At 41.3% G+C, this 18,294-nt stretch overlaps 2 protein-coding genes across 4 annotated transcripts; one reads left to right on the forward strand and one right to left on the reverse strand.

Annotated features, from left to right (window-relative positions):
- Positions 1–1,989: 1,989 nt before the first annotated feature.
- Positions 1,990–13,475, reverse strand: LOC106094119 (Bardet-Biedl syndrome 1 protein homolog). Of its 3 annotated transcripts, none has more exons than XM_013261304.2 (6): positions 13,137–13,475; positions 12,849–13,084; positions 6,674–7,499; positions 6,347–6,618; positions 2,659–2,864; positions 1,990–2,525 (listed from the first exon to the last, which is right to left on the reverse strand). In XM_013261304.2, the coding sequence occupies exons 1-5, from the start codon at positions 13,402–13,404 to the stop codon at positions 2,667–2,669; spliced, it is 1,800 nt and encodes a 599-aa protein (XP_013116758.1). In that variant the 5' UTR covers positions 13,405–13,475; the 3' UTR covers positions 1,990–2,525; positions 2,659–2,666. The 3 variants fall into 3 exon arrangements, 2 of the variants coding, with proteins under 2 accessions (XP_013116758.1, XP_013116757.1); XR_009396546.1 differs by lacking the exon at positions 1,990–2,525 and adding an exon at positions 3,074–3,195 and having other exon boundaries at positions 2,775–2,864; XM_013261303.2 differs by lacking the exon at positions 1,990–2,525 and having other exon boundaries at positions 2,539–2,864.
- Positions 2,045–2,472, forward strand: LOC106094120 (acyl-CoA-binding protein homolog). The gene is made up of 2 exons (XM_013261306.2): positions 2,045–2,135; positions 2,193–2,472. Exon 2 carries the CDS (start codon positions 2,218–2,220, stop codon positions 2,470–2,472), a length of 255 nt encoding a protein of 84 aa, XP_013116760.1. The 5' UTR covers positions 2,045–2,135; positions 2,193–2,217.
- Positions 13,476–18,294: the final 4,819 nt, after the last annotated feature.

The following is an 18,294-nucleotide window of genomic DNA, read 5'->3' on the forward strand; positions in this document are numbered from 1 at the left end:
TGCAGTCCCATTCAAGTTTAAGCTCAATGATAACGGGCCTCGTTTTTGTAGCCGAGTCTGAACTCTTTGTAGAGAACTTTTTACATGGCAAGGTGCCTCACAATGTTGCCTCAAATGTTCTCGCCAGGATTCGAACCCAGGCGTTCAACGTCATAGGCGGACATGCTATCCTCTGCGCTATGGTGGCCTCCACCCTTTTATATGTATAGATTATTGAACGGCCAAAGGTTTTATTGTATAAAGGCGATTTTGTGGTACATATTACGGCCAAACGGCTGAATAAATTGGACATCAATCGCCAAAATGAGGAATTCATTTTCGATAAAACAAGAAGAAGAAGTATAAGCACAGCATATTGTTGTTGGGGTTTTTTCTAAAGCATTCCTTATGGGTGTGAATGCAAAGTCATAGGTTGTAGTATTAGTGGTGAGAGTAAGAGAAACAAATGGTGCGAGAGTAAGAGTACAATTTTTTAGGTGAGGGTTGTTGTTGGGTTTTTTCTAAAGCATTCTTTATGGGTGTGAATGCAAAGTCAAAGGTTGTAGTATTAGTGGTGAGAGTAAGAGAAACACATGGTGCGAGAGAAAGAGTATAATTTTTTAGGTGTGGGTGCAGTGAGAGTGTGATGTGTGTGGTGGGTGGCCCTACTTAGCATGTCAACCAATTAATTAAGGCTCGGCTTTGCGAGGCATATGCTTTGTTGTTGTTGTTTGTATGTATGTATATCTATTGGAAGCCTACATAACAAGACAAAAAACTTTGTGGGTGGGTGGGTGTCACTAATAAGGTGGGTGGGTAACACTCATATTATTATACTGTTAAACCGCCAAGGGTTTTATAAAAGCGAGTTTGTGATACATATTACGGTCAAACGGCTGAATGGATTTCAATGAAATTTGCATCATTCGAAAGACATTTTTCCAGAGCTGTGCAGAATTCATATGAAAATCACACAATATTTATTTCTTAGGCGTGCTTGACAAATTTCAGAGCTTGAGATAAATCCACAAAGAATTTACCATATAGTACCACTTAAGGCATCAAACGTTCTTTTCTCTCGCTTACGGAATGATTTTGCAGATTTTTTTTTACGTACAAATTTTCTGTCAAATGAGGTGAAAAAGTAAAGCTTCTAGCTGCCATAGAAGACAAATCGAAAGATCGGTCTATTTGAAAGTTATATCAGGTTATACTCCGATTTCGACAAATATTTACATGGATTTTGGATGTTATAACAAAATACTACGAGCAATATTTTTGTAAAATCAGACAACAAACTGTCTAATCGGAAGAACGGTTTATATGAGGGCTATTTCAGGTTATACACGCATTTGGACCATACTTACCACTGATGTTGGTGTTTAGCCAAATCGGATAACAATTGCGGCTTCTAGGGGCTAAAGAAGACTAATCTGGTCCTTTGATTTGTCTTTTTGATTTGGAAGCTATATGGAAATATGAACCGATTTGACCCATTTGCTACCCAACGTAGAATTATGGCATGTAATTTTCTCCTTCTAGTATCCATCTTTAGTTTCTGCCTATAGAGAAGAACCATGGAAATAACTTGAATGTCAGGCCGAACTTGTCACGTTTGACCTTGTTTCACCTAGTGTGGTTGGTAGCCATGCATTAAGAACTAATGCATGTGCTTCTCCAATGAGGAAGGCCATTTTCCAGTGAGCGACTATATTTTATGACTTGCATTCAAGGTTTGCCGCAATGCGAATTTTACCATTTTAGATAAGGATTACTGAATCACTCATTTCATTAAATCGTTGAGATATAGAACATTTGCAGTAATTGATTTTTGGCTAACTAATTAAAATCTCTAAGCAATTGAATATTGATATCTTTAGTAAAGATTTATTGAAAAAAAAACTTTAAATGACGTATGGATATCTTATCATTATCACTCTCAATAGCACGTGACATGAAACCCCCTCTAACTTTTCACGGGAAACTATGATAGCAAATGACAGAGACAGCTTGCAGATAAAAACTAATCAACATTTCATTAATTTAAACATTTCGCATAGACACTTGGGGCAATCTTAAAAACTTAAGTATAAATAGCCAGAGGCCACTTGAGAATTTTATCATTTCGCTTTAATTTTGTTTTTAAGCAAAGCAGGGTAATTGGAGAAAGCCAGAAACTAGAAAAAATATCGAATAATACTTTCTTCCTGCAGATCCCTAAATCTCATCATCCTCATCATGGTTAGTTTCGAAGAAGCTTGTGAATTGGCCAAAAACTTCTCCAAGAAGCCTTCGGACTCTGAATTCTTGGAATTCTATGGTCTCTTCAAGCAGGCCTCCTTTGGTGATGTCAGCACTGAAAGACCTGGAGCCTTGGATTTGAAAAAGAAAGCCATGTGGGATGCCTGGAATTCTCACAAAGGTATGTCTCAAGATGCCGCCAAGGAGGCCTACATTAAGGTCTACGAGAAGTATGCCCCCAAGTATGCTTAAACACTGCAATAATGCTGAAATCAATCAAACAATCCATCCAACACAGCAGTCGCCTAAGAAACATGGTTAAGGAATATAATAATTTATTAGTTTTATTAGTGTTGTAAAATAAATTTCAAAAATTTAACATTAACGTTTTGTTGCTCTACTAATTTTGTGGTAGATTTCTTTTTGTTAACGCCTTACCGTATGCTTTAAAAATTGGCTTCCGATTGTGGCATGGCTATGACAGCTGCTATCAATGGCTTTGTCTGTTGGGTTTTCGTTATCATCACTCGTATGTGTGAGTTGTCTGGCGTCAAAGTGTGTGGGGGCAATTTGTCATTGATATCCAAAACTGCAACTATTTCAAAATCAATTTTTAAGGGAACTCCAGGCAGAATACTAGGAAGCTGAAGAAAAATAGATATTTATAGAGAGAGAGAGGTGGGTTAGACAATCAAAGTTGAACTATAGCAAATCAAATTTTTGAAATTAGGAAACATAATTTGCTGACATTTGTCCGTTTGTCTTTTTTTTCCAAAAAACGACTACTTTCAACAGCTTTAAGCAACAAATTGTGCACACTTAAAACTTGGCGTTTGGTTCATATTATACCCACCATCACAGGATAGAGGCGTTTTTCATTTTGTCATTCAATTTGTAACACATCGAAGTATCCATTTCCGACCCCACAAAGTTTATAAAAATAAGCTACTGATCGATTCAGACCCTATTGGACACCTATGTTGAAAGACATGAGAGAAGCTGTTGTACGAAATTTCTGCCAAATTGGATGAGAATTGCGCCCTCTAGAGGCTCAAGAAATCAAGATCCCAGATCGGTTTATAGGGCAGATATATCAGTTTATGTACCGATTTGCTTCATACTTAGCACAGTTATTGGATGTCATAAGAAAACACCTCGTGCAAAATTTTAGCCAAATCGGATGAAGATCCAAAATCTGAATTGCGCCCTCTAGAGGCCCAAGAAGTCAGGACCCGAGATCGGTTTATATGGCAGCTCTATCAAAACATGGAGCGATTTGGCCCATTTTCAAACCCAACCGACCTACACTAATTAGAAGTATTTGTGCAAAATTTCAAGCGCCTAGCTTTACTCCTTTAAAAGTTAGCGTGCTTTCGACAGACAGACGGACGGACAGGCAGACGGACATGGCTATATCGCCATAAAATGTCGTGACGATCAAGAATATATAACGAGAAACTCAGCCGAGAGCTACCGGTCACGTTCAGTGGAATACTTGGATAGTGGAATGCTCCATATACGAAGTAGCTGCAACTGCAGTCGCGGACAATCAGCGGTATCAAGTGAAGTGTCTCAGTGAAAGGCCGGGTGGCACTGACATTTTGCATGAATATTAAGTGCCTTGATGCTCGATATGACAAACGGAGTTATTGGTGCCATTAAATAACCAAAGGTCATAACGTTCCCGCTGCGATCGATCCTATGAATCGGAACGAGCTTCCTCAAATATGGTGCTAGACGAGAATCGCCATTTTCACATACAAATGTGGTTACAACAACAACAACGATTGAACAACGTCAATGTGTCTGTCTGTCCAAATGTCCGCCAGTTGTAATCATGTTACAGTCTTTAAAATTGGAGATATTGAGTTGAAATTTTGTTAAATTCTAGAATGCGTCAAGTGGGACTATATTCGGCTATAGCTACCATATAGACCGATCTGCCGATTTAGCATCTTAAGCTCAGCGCATTTGTTTTCCGACTTCGCTAAAATTTTAAACAGTGAGTTGTACTAGGTCCAAGTAGCAGTGATCCGACTGCAAAACAACAAGGCAGCAGGAGCCGACGGCTTACCCGCTGAACTATTTAAGACCGGAGGCGATACGCTGATAAGGCGTATTAATCAGCTTATCTGCGCCATGTGGCTAAAAGAACGCATACCCGATGATTGTAAGCTCAGCAGTGACCCGACTAAAGAACAACAAGGCAGCAGGAGCCGACGGGTTACCCGATGAACTATTTAAGACCGGAGGCGACACGTTGATAAGGCGTATGCATCAGCTTATCTGACTAGAAGACCGCATACCCGATGATTGTAAGCTCAGGATCGACCCGACTAAAGAACAACAAGGCAGCAGGAGCCGACGGGTTACCCGCTGAACTATTAAAGACCGGAGGCGACACGGTGATAAGGCGTATGCATCAACTTATCTCCGCAATATGGCTAGAAGAACGCATAACCGATGATTGTAAGCTCAGCATCGACCCGACTAAGGAACAACAAGGCACCAGGAGCTGGCGAGTTACCCGCTGAACTATTAAAAACCGGAGACGACACGCTGATAAGGCGTATGCATCAGCTTATCTGCGCAATCTGGCTAGAAGAACTCATAACCGATGATTGGAGCCACAGCATACTATGTCCCGTACACAAGAAAGTAGACAAGACGGAATGTGCCAACTACAGAGGACTAAGTCTTCTCCCCATCGCATACAAGATACTCTCGAACGTACTGTGTGAGAGATTAAAACCGAAAGTCAATGTGATAATTGGGCCCTATCAATGCGGCTTTAGACCTGGTAAATCCACCCTGGACCATATATTCACCCTGCGCCAAATCCAGGAAAAGACCCGAGAAGGGCAAATCAAAACCTACCATCTCTATGTTGACTACAAAGCTGCCTTCGATACTCCTTTACGTACAAAGGTCTTTCAAGCCATATCTGAGTTTGGTATCCCTGCAAAATTAATAAGACTCTGCAGGATGACACTTGCTGATGCGCGTTCCTCAGTAAGAATAGGAAAGAAACTCTCGGAACCATTAAATACCAAACGAGGTTTCAGATAGGGAGATAGCCTACCATGTGATCTCTTTAATATCCTGCTGGAGAAGATTATACGAGATGCAGATGTGAATAGATATGGCACTGGAATTTTGCACAAAATGGCTTGTTATGAATTCAAACAACTGTGATAAGTATGGTTCAAATCGTTCATCGTGGTATGGTTCAAATCGGTCCATAACCGGATATAGCTGTCATATAAACTGATCTGATTTACATGGCAGCTAAACCGATCTGGGATCTTGACTTCTTGAGCCACAAGAGGGAGCAATTCTCAACCGTGCTAAGAATGATTCAAATCGGCTCATAACCGGATATAGCTGCCATATTAACCGATCTTGGATCTTGAGTTCTTGAGCCACTAGAGGGCGCAGTGCTCAACCTATGTGGCTGAAATTTAGCATGAAGTTGTTTGTTAAGACTTTCAACAACTGTGTCAAGTACGGTTCAAAACGGCATAAAACCTGATATAGCTGTCATATAAATCGATCTAACATCTTGATTCTTAGGCCTCTAGAGGGCGCAATGCCCAACCCATAAGGCTGAAATTTTGCATAAAGTTGTTTGCAACGACTTCCATCAACTGTGCTTAGTATGGTTCAAATCGGTGGGTAACCTGGTATAGCTGCCATATAAAACGATTTTGGATCTTGACTTCTTGAGCCTCTAGAGGGCGCAATTCTCATCCGATTTGGCTGAAATGTGGCATAAAGTGTTTCGTTATTACTTCCAACAAATGTGCTGAGTATGATTCAAATCGGCTCATAACCTGATATAGCTGCCATATTAACCGATTTGGGATCTTGGCTTCTTGAGTCACTAGAGGGCGCAATTCTCATTCGATTTGGCTGTAATTTTGTACCAAGTGTTATGTTAGGTCTTCCAACATTTGTGCTTAGTATGGTTCAAATCGGTTTATAACCTGATATAGCTGCCATATAAACCAATGTTGGATCTTGACTTCCCACTAACCCATGTTGGTGCGTATCCAAGACTCGGCTCGGCCGATCATAGCACGCTTTTACTTGTTTTTTTTTTGTTTTTTTTTTTTATCTGTCTTACCTTAGCCACCGATTTCTGTATGGTGTAATGTCTCCTATCGGCATGCAAGAGAACCATTAAATTCGAAGCCATTTTATAGGTAGACAAATTCTGTATGGTCAAATACAAACGGAAAACAGGACCCACGCCACACACTTCAGCAGACAATTTAACAGGGGCATGGGTTATATCATCGGAAATGGTGCGCTCTGACGAATTCAAGGCATCCACGGTGGCACGAGCCGCTGTGTGTCTTAAGCGCCATAGTTCCACTTGGAAGCTGCCGTAGGTGGCTAAAAGCAAAAACTAACATAAATCGCAATCGTTGAAAATGTTGCTCTATCCCACCTTTGGCATTTTGTTTCTCTCTGGCCACCTGCTCCACAAAAATCGAACTTTTCTTAGGTTTCTCCAGCACAGAAGCACTCACCATATCGCTGTTGTTGTTGGGCAAACCTCTGCCCGATAGATTCTGATTAGGTTCAAAGCAGGCAGTTCTTTTGAGAATTTTTATAACCAAATCACCCTCCAGAGTGGTCAGACACAGCACATGTTCCTCCAGGCCCAAATAGCCAAACACCATAGAGCTGACAGTGCCTTCGATTTGAAATTCATCCACTAGAAATTTTTGCATATAAAATTGCACCAATCCACCCTCCAGGGCCACACAGATCAGGGTCAATCCCAAATGGCTGAGATTGATCATGGTCATGCATATGGGCTGTTGGGCCAGGGACACCATATACAACTGTTTGCCCTTCTTGGAGTAGCACACCAATTTCTTATCCATTGAGGAGACCACTATGGTCTGATCGATGGGCAAAAGTACCAATCCCGTTAGGGGATAGGAGAGTTTGAAGATCTCTTGACCCTCTGGGGCAGTTTTGCGCAGCAGATAGACCGAACCATAACGGGTAGCAATGGCGATGCAAAAATCCGTTTCAAAACAACCATTGACGGCCAACATGCTGGGGGTAATATCAGGACAGGCCATGACGCGGTAGAGTACACTGAAACTCTGCGGTTCAACAATTATGATTTCTCCATTATCGGTGGCAATCACTAGATGAGAGGGTGGCAAAGAATCTCCACTGGATACTCGGGCTAAACATTTTAAGGCCACCGCATTAGAATAGCGTATGAGAGGACCATCAACTTGTAGGCGAATGAAATCCTAGAAAGAAATTCAAGAACATTTTTAGAAAAAGTCCTAAGGGAAAAATTGCAAAGTGCTAAAGGAGTTATGAACATCACTGCATTAGAGATGGGTAACAGTACTTGGAGATGGCAAAAAAATTTTAAGCAATTTTTATACCCTCCACCATAGGATGGGGGTATACTAATTTCGTTCTTCTGTTTGTAACACCTCGAAATATGCGTCAGAGACCCCATAAAATATATATAAGTCGATCTAGCCATGTCCGTCCGTCTGTCTGTCGAAAGCACGCTAACTTTCGAAGGAGTAAAGCTAGGAGCTTGAAATTTTGCACAAATACTTTTTATTAGTGTAGGTCGGTTGGGATTGTAAATGAGCCAAATCGGTCCATGTGTGGATATAGCTGCCATATGAACCGATCTTGGGTATTGACTTTTTGAGCCTCTAGAGGGCGCAATTCTTATCCGATTTGGCTGAAATTTTGCATGAGGTGTTTTGTTATGACTTCCAACAACTGTGCTTAGTATGGCGCAAATCGGTACATAACATGATATAGCTGCCATATAAACCGATCTGGGATCTTGACTTCTTGAGCCCCTCTAGAGGGCACAATTCCTATCCGAATTGGCTGAAATTTCGTAAAACGACTTCTCTCATGACCTACGCGCCAATTATGGTCTGAATCGGTCTATAGCCTGATACAACTCCCATATAAACCGATCTACCTATTTTACTTCTTGAGCCCCTTAGAGGGCGCAACGACTTCTAATATTGTCTTCAACATTCAGTTCAATTATGGTCCGAATCGGACCATAAGTTGATATAGCTCCAATATCATAGCAATTTTTATACCTTCCACCATAAGATGGTGGAGCCATTCTGTTGTAACTACTCGAAATATTCGTCTGAGACCCCATAAAGTATATATATTCTTGATCGTCGTGACATTTTATGTCGATCTAGCCATGTCCGTCCGTCTGTCCGTCCGTCCGTCCGTCTGTCCGTCCGTCTGTCTGTCGAAAGCACGCTAACTTCCGAAGGAGTAAAGCTAGCCGCTTGAAATTTTGCAAAAATACTTCTTATTAGTGTAGGTCGGTTGGTATTGTAAATGGGCCATATCGGTCCATGTTTTGATATAGCTGCCATATAAACCGATCTTGGGTCTTGACTTCTTGAGCCTGTAGAGTGCGCAATTCTTATCCGATTGGAATGAAATTTTGCATGACGTGTTTTGCTATGATATCCAACAACTGTGTCAAGTATGGTTCAAATCGGTTCAGAACCTGATATAGCTGCCATATAAACCGATCTTGGGTCTTGACTTCTTGAGCCTCTAGCGTGCGCAATTCTTATCCGATCAGAATGAAATTTTGCACGACGTGTTTTGTTATGATATCCAACAAGTGTGTCAACTATGGTTCAAATCGGTTTATAACCTGATATAGCTGCCATATAAACCGATCTTGGGTCTTGACTTCTTGACCCTCTAGAGGGCGCAATTCTTATCCGATTGGAATGGAATTTCGCACGACGTGTTTTGTTATGATACCCAACAACTGTGCCTAGTATGGTTCAAATCGGTCCATAACCTGATATAGCTACCATATAAACCGATCTTGGGTCTTGACTTCTTGACCCTCTAGAGGGCACAATTCTTATCCGATTTGAATGAATTTTTGCACGAAGTATTTCGTTATGATATCCAACAACTATGCCAAGTATGGTTCAAATCGGTTCATAACCTGATATAGCTGTCATATAAACAGATCTGGGGATTTGACTTCTTGAGCTTCTAGAGGGCGCAATTCCTATCCGATTTGGCTGAAATTGCATGACGTATTTCATTTTTACTATCAACAACTGTGTCAAATAAGGTTCAAATCGGTTCATAACCTGATATAGCTGCCATATAAACCGATCTGGGATCTTGACTTCTTGACCCCTATAGGTCGCAATTATTATCCGATATGCCTGAAATTTTGTACGACGGATCCTCTCATGACCATCAACGAACGTGTTTATTATGGTCTGAATCGGTCTATAGCCCGATACAGATCCCATATAAATCGTTCTCTCTATTTTACTTCGTGAGCCCCAATGGGCCCAATTCTTATACGAATTGGCTGAAATTTTACACAGGTCTCCAACATATAATTTAATTGTGGTCCGAACCGGACCATATCTTGATATCGTTTTAATAGCAGAGTAACTCTTTTCTTATATCCTTTTTTGCCTAAGAAGAGATGACGGGAAAAGAACTCGACAAATGCGATCCATGGTGGAGGGTATATAAGATTCGGCCCGGCCGAACTTAGCACGCTTTTACTTGTTTTCATTCATCATATGTTTGCCTAAAAAGAGATACCGGGAAAAGAACTAGACAAATGAGATCCATGGTGAAGGGTATATAAAATTCGGCCCGGCCGAACATCATAACAAAACACTTCTTGTAAAATTTCAGCCAAATCGAATAATAATTACGACCTTTAGAGACTCAAGATGTGAAGATCCCAGATCGGTTTATATGGCAGCTATATCAGGTTATGGACAAATTAAAACCATATTTGGCACATCTGTTGGAAGTCATAATAAAACACTTCTTGAAAAATTTCAGCCAAATCGGATAAGAATTGCGCCCTCTAAAAGTTGAAGAAGACAGGACCCAAGATCGGTTTATATGGCAGCTATATCAGGTTATGAACCGATTTGAACCACACTTAGCACAGTCGTTGGAAGTCATACCAAAACACCTCACGCAAAATTTCAACCAAATCGGACCATAATTGCGACCTCTAGCGGCTTAAGAAGTCAAGATCCCAGATCGATTTATATGGCAGCTATATCAGGTTATGAACCGATTTAAACCACACTTAGCACAGTCGCAGGAAGTCATAACAAAACACCTCATGCAAAATTTCTGTAAAATCGGACGAGAATTGCGCCCTCTTAAAGCTGAGGAAGTCAAGACCCAATCTCCGAGACCGATCTCCCGATTTGGTTTCTTGAGCCCCTGGAAGCCATAATTTTCGACCGATTTGGGTAAAACTTTGCACATAGTGTTCCGTTATGACTCTCAACAACTGTGGCAAGTACAGTCCTAATCGGTCTATAACCAGATATAGCTCCCATATTTTACCTGTATTCATGGTGGTGTGTTCTTAAGATTCGACCCGGCGGAACGTAGCACGCTTTTGTTTGTTTTTTTTTTAACACAAGTTTTGAAAAGACAACATTTTTATACCCACCACCATAGGATGAAGGTATAGTAATCTAGTCATCCCGTTTGTAACACCTCGAAATATTGATCGGCGACCACATGGTTAGGTTAGGTTGCATGGGTCGCCCACCAAAGCTGAGTTCACTCGGTGGAGAGAGAGAAAGGGAAGAAAAGGAAAATGTGAGACCTCGTACTAGAGGTTATACACGAATAAAAAGAAAAAGACAGGAGGAGTGGTGAAACCCGAACGGGAGGTGAAGAACCGCCCTTCGCTACGCAAGCATGGATCTACCTACGCCGGAGCCTGTGTCACCCCCTCGTCGGAATCATCCTGTTCCCTCAACAAAGCAGAGCCTACGTCTCTGCAGACTCGGACAGGAACAAAGCAAGTGCTCAATTGTCTCCTCCTCATCCTCATCGAGGCAACTCCTACAGAAGTCATTGTGCGGTATCCCCATGCGCGCCGCCATGCGGCCTATGGCACAGTGTTCGGTTATGACCCCTGTCAAAGTACTCATCGACCTCTTATCGAATGCCAGCAATTCCCGTGTCCTCCTCCGATCGATGATCGGCCATAGCGCCTTCGCTGTAAGGTAACCATCTACCGTGTCCTACATCGCCACCGATGCCGCCCTGACCATCCCCTCTACTGTGTTCAGCAGCTCGACAAATGGCACGTAGGCAAGACCAGTGACTGGTCCGCCCAGCGGAGACGAACACGTCCTGGCGCACTCGTCCGCCCGCTCATTCCCTGGAATCCACTCATGCCAGAGTACCCATCGTGGGCCCGAAGCCTATCCAGGGATTCCAAACAGTCCGCCAAGCATTTCGACCTCACCATCCTCGACCCCAAGGCCTTGAGCGCCGCATAAATTCTGAGTTTCGAGAACGGTTAACCCCTTGCCAGAATTTCTCTTGCGACTACTGCAAAGGCATAGACCTCTGCCTGAAAGACCGTACACTCGTCCGGCAGTCTCAGAGACATACTGATATTGAGTGCATCAGATTAGACCCCCAGTTCCAGTCCCTGACTCTATCTTGAAGCCATCTGTGTAGATCTAGGTCTCATCCTTCTCAAGTACACCATCCGCCCTACATTCGTCCCTCTCAGGAAAACGAATCGCGAATGCCCTTACTCCAGTCGGCACAGGTGCCAGGTAGTCGGGAATGCTCCTCAGTCCATACCTAAACAGATGTAGTCCCCATATAAACCGATCCCTGCATTTGACTTCTTGAGCCCTTAGAAGCCTAAATTTTCATCCGATTTGTCTAAAATTTGGAATAAAGACTTGAGTTATGACTTTCAACATCCATGTCATGTATGATCCGAATCGGTCTATAGGCAGATATAGCCCCCGTACAAACCGATCCCCGGATTTGACTTTTTCAGCCCTTAGAAGCCTCAATTTTTATCCGATTTGGCCGAAAGTTGGAAGAAAGACTTGAGTTATGACTTCCAACATCTATGTCAGGTATGATCCGAATCGGTCTATAGGCAGATATAGCACCCATATAAACCGATTCCAGGATTTGACTTCTTCAGCCCTTAGAAGCCTAAATTTTCATCCGATTTGGCTGAAAGTTGGAAGAAAGACTTGAGTTATGACTTTCAACATCCATGTCAAGTATGATCCGAATCTGTCTGTAAGCAGATATAGCCCCTATATAAACCGATCCCCGGATTTGGCTTCTTGAGCCCTTAGAAGCCTCAATTTTCAACCGATTTGTCTAAAATTTTAAACAAAGACTTGAGTTATGACTTTCAACATCCATGCCAAGTATGATCCGAATCGGTCTGTAAGCAGATATAGCCCCTATATAAACCGATCCCCGGATTTGACTTCTTCAGCCCTTAGAAGCCCCAATTTTACTCCGATTTGGTTAAAATTTGGAACAAAGGTTTGCGTTATGACTTTCGCCATCCATGCCAAGTATGACCCGAATCGGTCTGTAAACAGATATAGCCCTCATATAAACCGATCTCCCGATTTGACTTCTTCAGTCTTTAGAAGCCTAAATTTTCATCTGATTCGGCTGAAATTTTTCCTATTGCCTGTTAAGGGATGCCGGACAGAGAACTTGACCAAGGTGGATGGAGGTGGAGATTTGGCCTGACCAACTTAGCCCACCTTTAATTGTTTTTTACTTACATTTCTATCCTGTGGCAAAAGGTTCAATAAATGCTGAGATTTTCTTGTCAATTTGGGTCTTTCGATGACATTCAAGCGATCGATTAAAGGCTGCTGCTCCTCAATGCCAACCAAATTTAATTGTCGCCAGATTTCTCTCTCCTCATCCAAGACCTCCAACTCAGGAAGGGTGTATTTGAAATAGGGCTTCATGTGACGATAAAAAAGCACCGATTCGGCAATGGCCACTGCAACAACTGAAACAAAGACATTTTTATTTAAATGAATTAGAGATTGAGATTGGCTTACTTGGTGTCTTGGGTTCCGAGTCATCGATATACAAACTAACAATGGCTGAGGGTATGCCCTTCAATTCATGTTCCGATTCCAATTCTATGCCACGAAATACTTTCAATGTGGCCATGGGTGGCTCCTCATCAATGGCTATGTCTGTGGCTATGAGACGCACATAATTATCGCATTTTACATCACTCACCGTCATGCAGGAGGGCAAGGTATTCAATTTGGGTTGTTCACAATCCACAATGACCTGCAGCCAATTGCCAGAAGAAGTCATTTTTAGATGATGCTTTTATTTTTATATAAATTTAATTTATTTTGCTTTGCTTGCTTAGGGAGTACATAAATGTTGTTTGTTTGCAAAATTTGTTAAAAAAATATTTGGTTGCTATGGTAACGTTTGGGGGTGTCCTAACATTTACGAAGGGTTGTATTTTGTAAAATGTTACCTTACGCTGAACTAACGTTGTTCATGTTACAACTGTGAAGCAGTGAACGCAGCGGGGGTAAAATTGGTAAAATTGTTTAGGTAATGCATTTAGGAGGACAAATAAAATAAGCAAAAGAGTCCTAAGTTCGGCCGGGCCGAATCTTATATACCCTCCACCATGGATCGCATTGGTCGAGTTCTTTACGCGGTATCTCTTTTCAAGCTAACCAAGAATAATGAATAAGAACTGTAATGCTATTGGAGCTGTATAAAGTTATAGTTCGATTCGGACCATGAATGAAGTGAATGCTGAACGTTGTAGGAGTCATTGTGTTGCCCAAAAAGTATTTGCGGATTTTTCATATAGTCGGCGTTGACAAATTTTTTCACAGCTTGTGACTCTGTAATTGCATTCTTTCTTCTGTCAGTTAACAGCTGTTACTTTTAGCTTGCTTTAGAAAAAAATTGAAAAAAAAGTATATTCGATTAAAGTTCATTCTAAGTTTTATTAAAAATGCATTTACTTTCTTTCCGCAATTACTTTTTGGGCAACCCAATATTTCAGTCCATTCGGATAAGAATTGCGCCTTGTGGGGGCTCAAGAAGCAAAATCGCTGAATCGGTTTATATGGGTGCTGTATCAAGCTATTGATCGATTCAGACCATATTAGACACGTATGCTGAAAAAAAATGTCAGTCAAATCGGATGAGAATTGCGCCCTCTAGAGGCGCATCTTGACTTCTTGAGCCACTAGAGGGCGCAATTTGGCTGAAATTTTGCATGAAGTGTTTGGTTATAACATCCAAAAACTGTGCTAAGTATGGTTTTAATCAGTGTGTAACCTGATATAGCTGCCATATAAGCCGATTTCGGATCTTGACTTCTTGAGCCTCTAGAGCGCGCAATTCTCATCCGATTTGGCTGAAATTTTGCATGAAGTGTTTGGGGTATAACATCCAAAAACTGTGCTAAGTATGGTTTTAATCAGTGTGTAACCTGATATAGCTGCCATATAAACCGATTTCGGATCTTGACTTCTTGAGCCTCTAGAGGACGCAATTCTCATCCGATTTGGCTGAAATTTTGCATGAAGTGTTTGGTTATAACATCCAACAACTGTGCTTAGTATGGTTTTAATCGGTTCATAACCTGATATAGCTGCCATATAAACCGATTTCGGATCTTGACTTCTTGAGCCACTAGAGGGCGCAATTTGGCTGCAATTTTGCATTCGGTGTTTTGTTATGACTTCCAACAACTTTACTAGGTATGGTTTAAATCGGTGTGTAACCTGATATAGCTCCCATATAAACCGATCTCCCGATTTGACTTCTTGAGCCCCTAGAAGCCTCAATTTTCATCCGATTTAGCTGAAATTTCGCACATAGTGTTCTGTTATGACTTCTAACAACTGTTTGAAGTACGGTCCGAATCGGTCTATAACCGGATAAGCTCCCATATAAACCGATCTCCAGATTTGACTTCTTGAGCCCCTAGAAGCCCCAATTTTCATCCGATTGGGCTGAAATTTTGTAAATAATGTTCTCTTATCACTTTCAGTAATTGTGTCAAGTACGGTTCAAATCGGCCTTTAACCGGATATAGCTCCCATATAAACCGATCTCGCGATTTGACTTCTTGAGCCCCTGGAAGCCTCAATTTTCATCCGATTTGGCTGAAATTTTGCACATAGTGTTCTGTTATGACTTCCAACAACTGTTCCAAGTACGGTCCGAATCGGTCTATAACCTGATGTAGCTCCCATATAAACCGATCTCCAGATTTGACTTCTTGAGCCCCTGGAAGCCCCAATTTTCATCCGATTGGGCTGAAATTTTGTAAATAATGTTCTCTTATCACTTTCAGTAATTGTGTCAAGTACGGTTCAAATCGGCCTTTAACCGGATATAGCTCCCATATAAACCGATCTCGCGATTTGACTTCTTGAGCCCCTGGAAGCCTCAATTTTCATCCGATTTGGCTGAAATTTTGCACATAGTGTTCTGTTATGACTTCCAACAACTGTTCCAAGTACGGTCCGAATCGGTCTATAACCTGATGTAGCTCCCATATAAACCGATCTCCAGATTTGACTTCTTGAGCCCCTGGAAGCCTCAATTTTCATTCAATCTGTCTGAAATTTCATACATATGGGATCTTAGACGAATATTTCAAGAAGTTACAAACGGAATGACGAAATTAGTTCACCCTATGGTGGATGGTATAAAAATGTTGTTTATTAGCATTTCTTTTTAATGTAGTCATGATACTTTTAGCAAAAAAAAATGCAGCAACATCACCGCTGCCCGCAAGGGGGCAGCGCACAAACAGCAGAATTTGATAACCATAAACCTACTTTGGCTTATTAAAAATTAACGATTTTCATACCAAGTCACTTAAGCGGGTAGTGGTGTGTGGTGTGTGGTGAGGTTGACCATTGCGACTTCAAGTTTGTTGGCAAATATTTACATTTATGATCATGAAATGATCAACATTCTGACTGGCTGTTGTATTGGCAGTAAGCGTTTCGAAATAAGGCTCCTTGTTTTTGTTGCTGCCGTTGAGAATCTTGGCTTATGCCTTATGGCATTGGAGCCGCAATAGCTTTCACTCAACCGGAATTTTGTTGAACTTTCTGATGTGGTCTAAGGCCATTTGGGATGGCCAAAAGCTGCAGACCAACAAGTCAATGAGTTGGCTTAATCATCAACATGCTATGAAATTCCATCCATTTTGCTTGTATTGCCTTTGAATATTCCATGTGCAAGTGCTGTGTTTATGTCCATGGCATGTTTAATGCTTGGAAGCTTTAAACAGACTATCGAATCTTGGACTTTGGAATTTTGTTTATAGAAATATGTTAATTATTGAATTTGGAAGATGGGCGGTTAGCTGGTGTGGCTTCATTTGATTGCAATAAATGAAGAAAGTAGGCATTGGGCAGTAGGGGTAACACTTGAGTCTTGAGTAAAAGTTGTACAAATTGGGTAATTATCAATGACGAAGGTTATGGAATTTGCTAAAATATTTAAAGTGATTTTCGGAAACTGCAGGTAGTAAAGAGGCCACCGTAGTGCAGACCTATTCTGAACCGCCCACGACGATGAACGACTGGGTTCGAATCCTGGCGGGACCATCCGAAAAAATTTTCAGCGGTGGCTTTCCCCTGTTAATGCTGGTGACATTTGTAAGGTACTATGTCATGTGAAAACTTCTCTCCAAGGAGATGTGGCACTGCGGGACGTTTGGACTCGACTGTAAAAAAGGAGGTCCCTTACAATTGAACTTAAACTTGCATCGGACTGCACTCTATATATATATATGGTTAAAGACCGATTTGGACCACACTTACCACAGTTGTTGAGAGTCATAACAGAACACTACAGGCAAAATTTCACTCAAATCAGACACAAATCGTGGCTTCCAGGGGCTCAAGAAGTCAAATCGGGAGATCGGTTTATATGGGAGCTATATCAGGTTCTTGACCGATTTGGTGCACATGTTGAAAGTCAAAACAGAACACCACATTTAAAATGTGAGCCAAAGAGGACAAAAGTTGCGACTTGTAAGGACTCCAGAAGTCAAATCGGGAGATCGGTTTATATGGCAGCTATATCATGTTATAGACCGACTTGGACCGTACTCAACACAGTTGTTGAGAGTCACAACAGAACATTACACGCAAAATTTCAGTCAAATCAGACAGAAATTGCGGCTTCCAGGGGCTCAAGAAATATAATCGGGAGATCGGTTGATATGGGAGCTATATCACCTTATAGACCGATTTGGACTATACTTAACACAGGTGTTGAAAGTCACAACAGAACACTACATGCAAAATTTCAGCCAAATCCGATAGAAACTGCGGCTTCCAGGGGCTCAAGAAGTCAAATCGGGAGATCGGTTTATATGGGAGCTATATCAGGTTATAGACCGATTTGGACCGTACTCAACACAGTTGTTGGAAGTCATAACAGAACACTGCGTGAAACATTTCACCCAAACTGGGCAAAAATTGTGGCTTGTAAAGGCTGAAGAAGTCATATCGGGTGATCGGTTTATATGGTAGCTATATCTAAATCTGAACAGAAATTGGCCATTTGCAATCCACAAGGACCTACATCGTTATTAAGTATCTGTGCAAAATTTCAAGCGCCTAGCTCTACGCGTTCGACCAATTTTAGTCCGATTTGGCAAAAAAATTTTGCACACAGTGTTCTGGTATGACTTTCAACAACTGTACTTAGTACGGTCCAAATCGGTCTATAGTCTGATATAGCTCCCATATAAACCGATCTTCCTTTTTCACTTCTTGAGACCATCGAAGCCACAATATTTATCGGATTTGGCTGAAACTTTGCTTATAAAGTTCTGTTGTGACTTTCAACAACTGTGCCAAATATGGTCTAAACCGATCTTCTGATCTAAACCGATCATCCGATTTGGCTGAAATATTGCATCTAATGTTCGGTTATCGCTTTCCAGAATTTTGGCGAGTGCGGTCCAAATCGGTCAAGAACCTGATATATTGGGTTGCCCAAAAAGTAATTGCGGATTTTTCCTATAGTCGGCGTTGACAAATTTTTTTCACAGCTTGTGACTCTGTAATTGCATTCTTTCTTCTGTCAGTTATCAGCTGTTGCTTTTAGCTTGCTTTAAAAAAAAACGTGTAAAAAAAGTATATTTGATTAATGTTCATTCTAAGTTTTAGTAAAAATGCATTTACTTTCTTTTAA

Source organism: Stomoxys calcitrans, chromosome 1, assembly GCF_963082655.1.
Source record: "Stomoxys calcitrans chromosome 1, idStoCalc2.1, whole genome shotgun sequence".
In the NCBI taxonomy this organism is placed as follows: Eukaryota; Metazoa; Arthropoda; class Insecta; order Diptera; family Muscidae; genus Stomoxys; species Stomoxys calcitrans.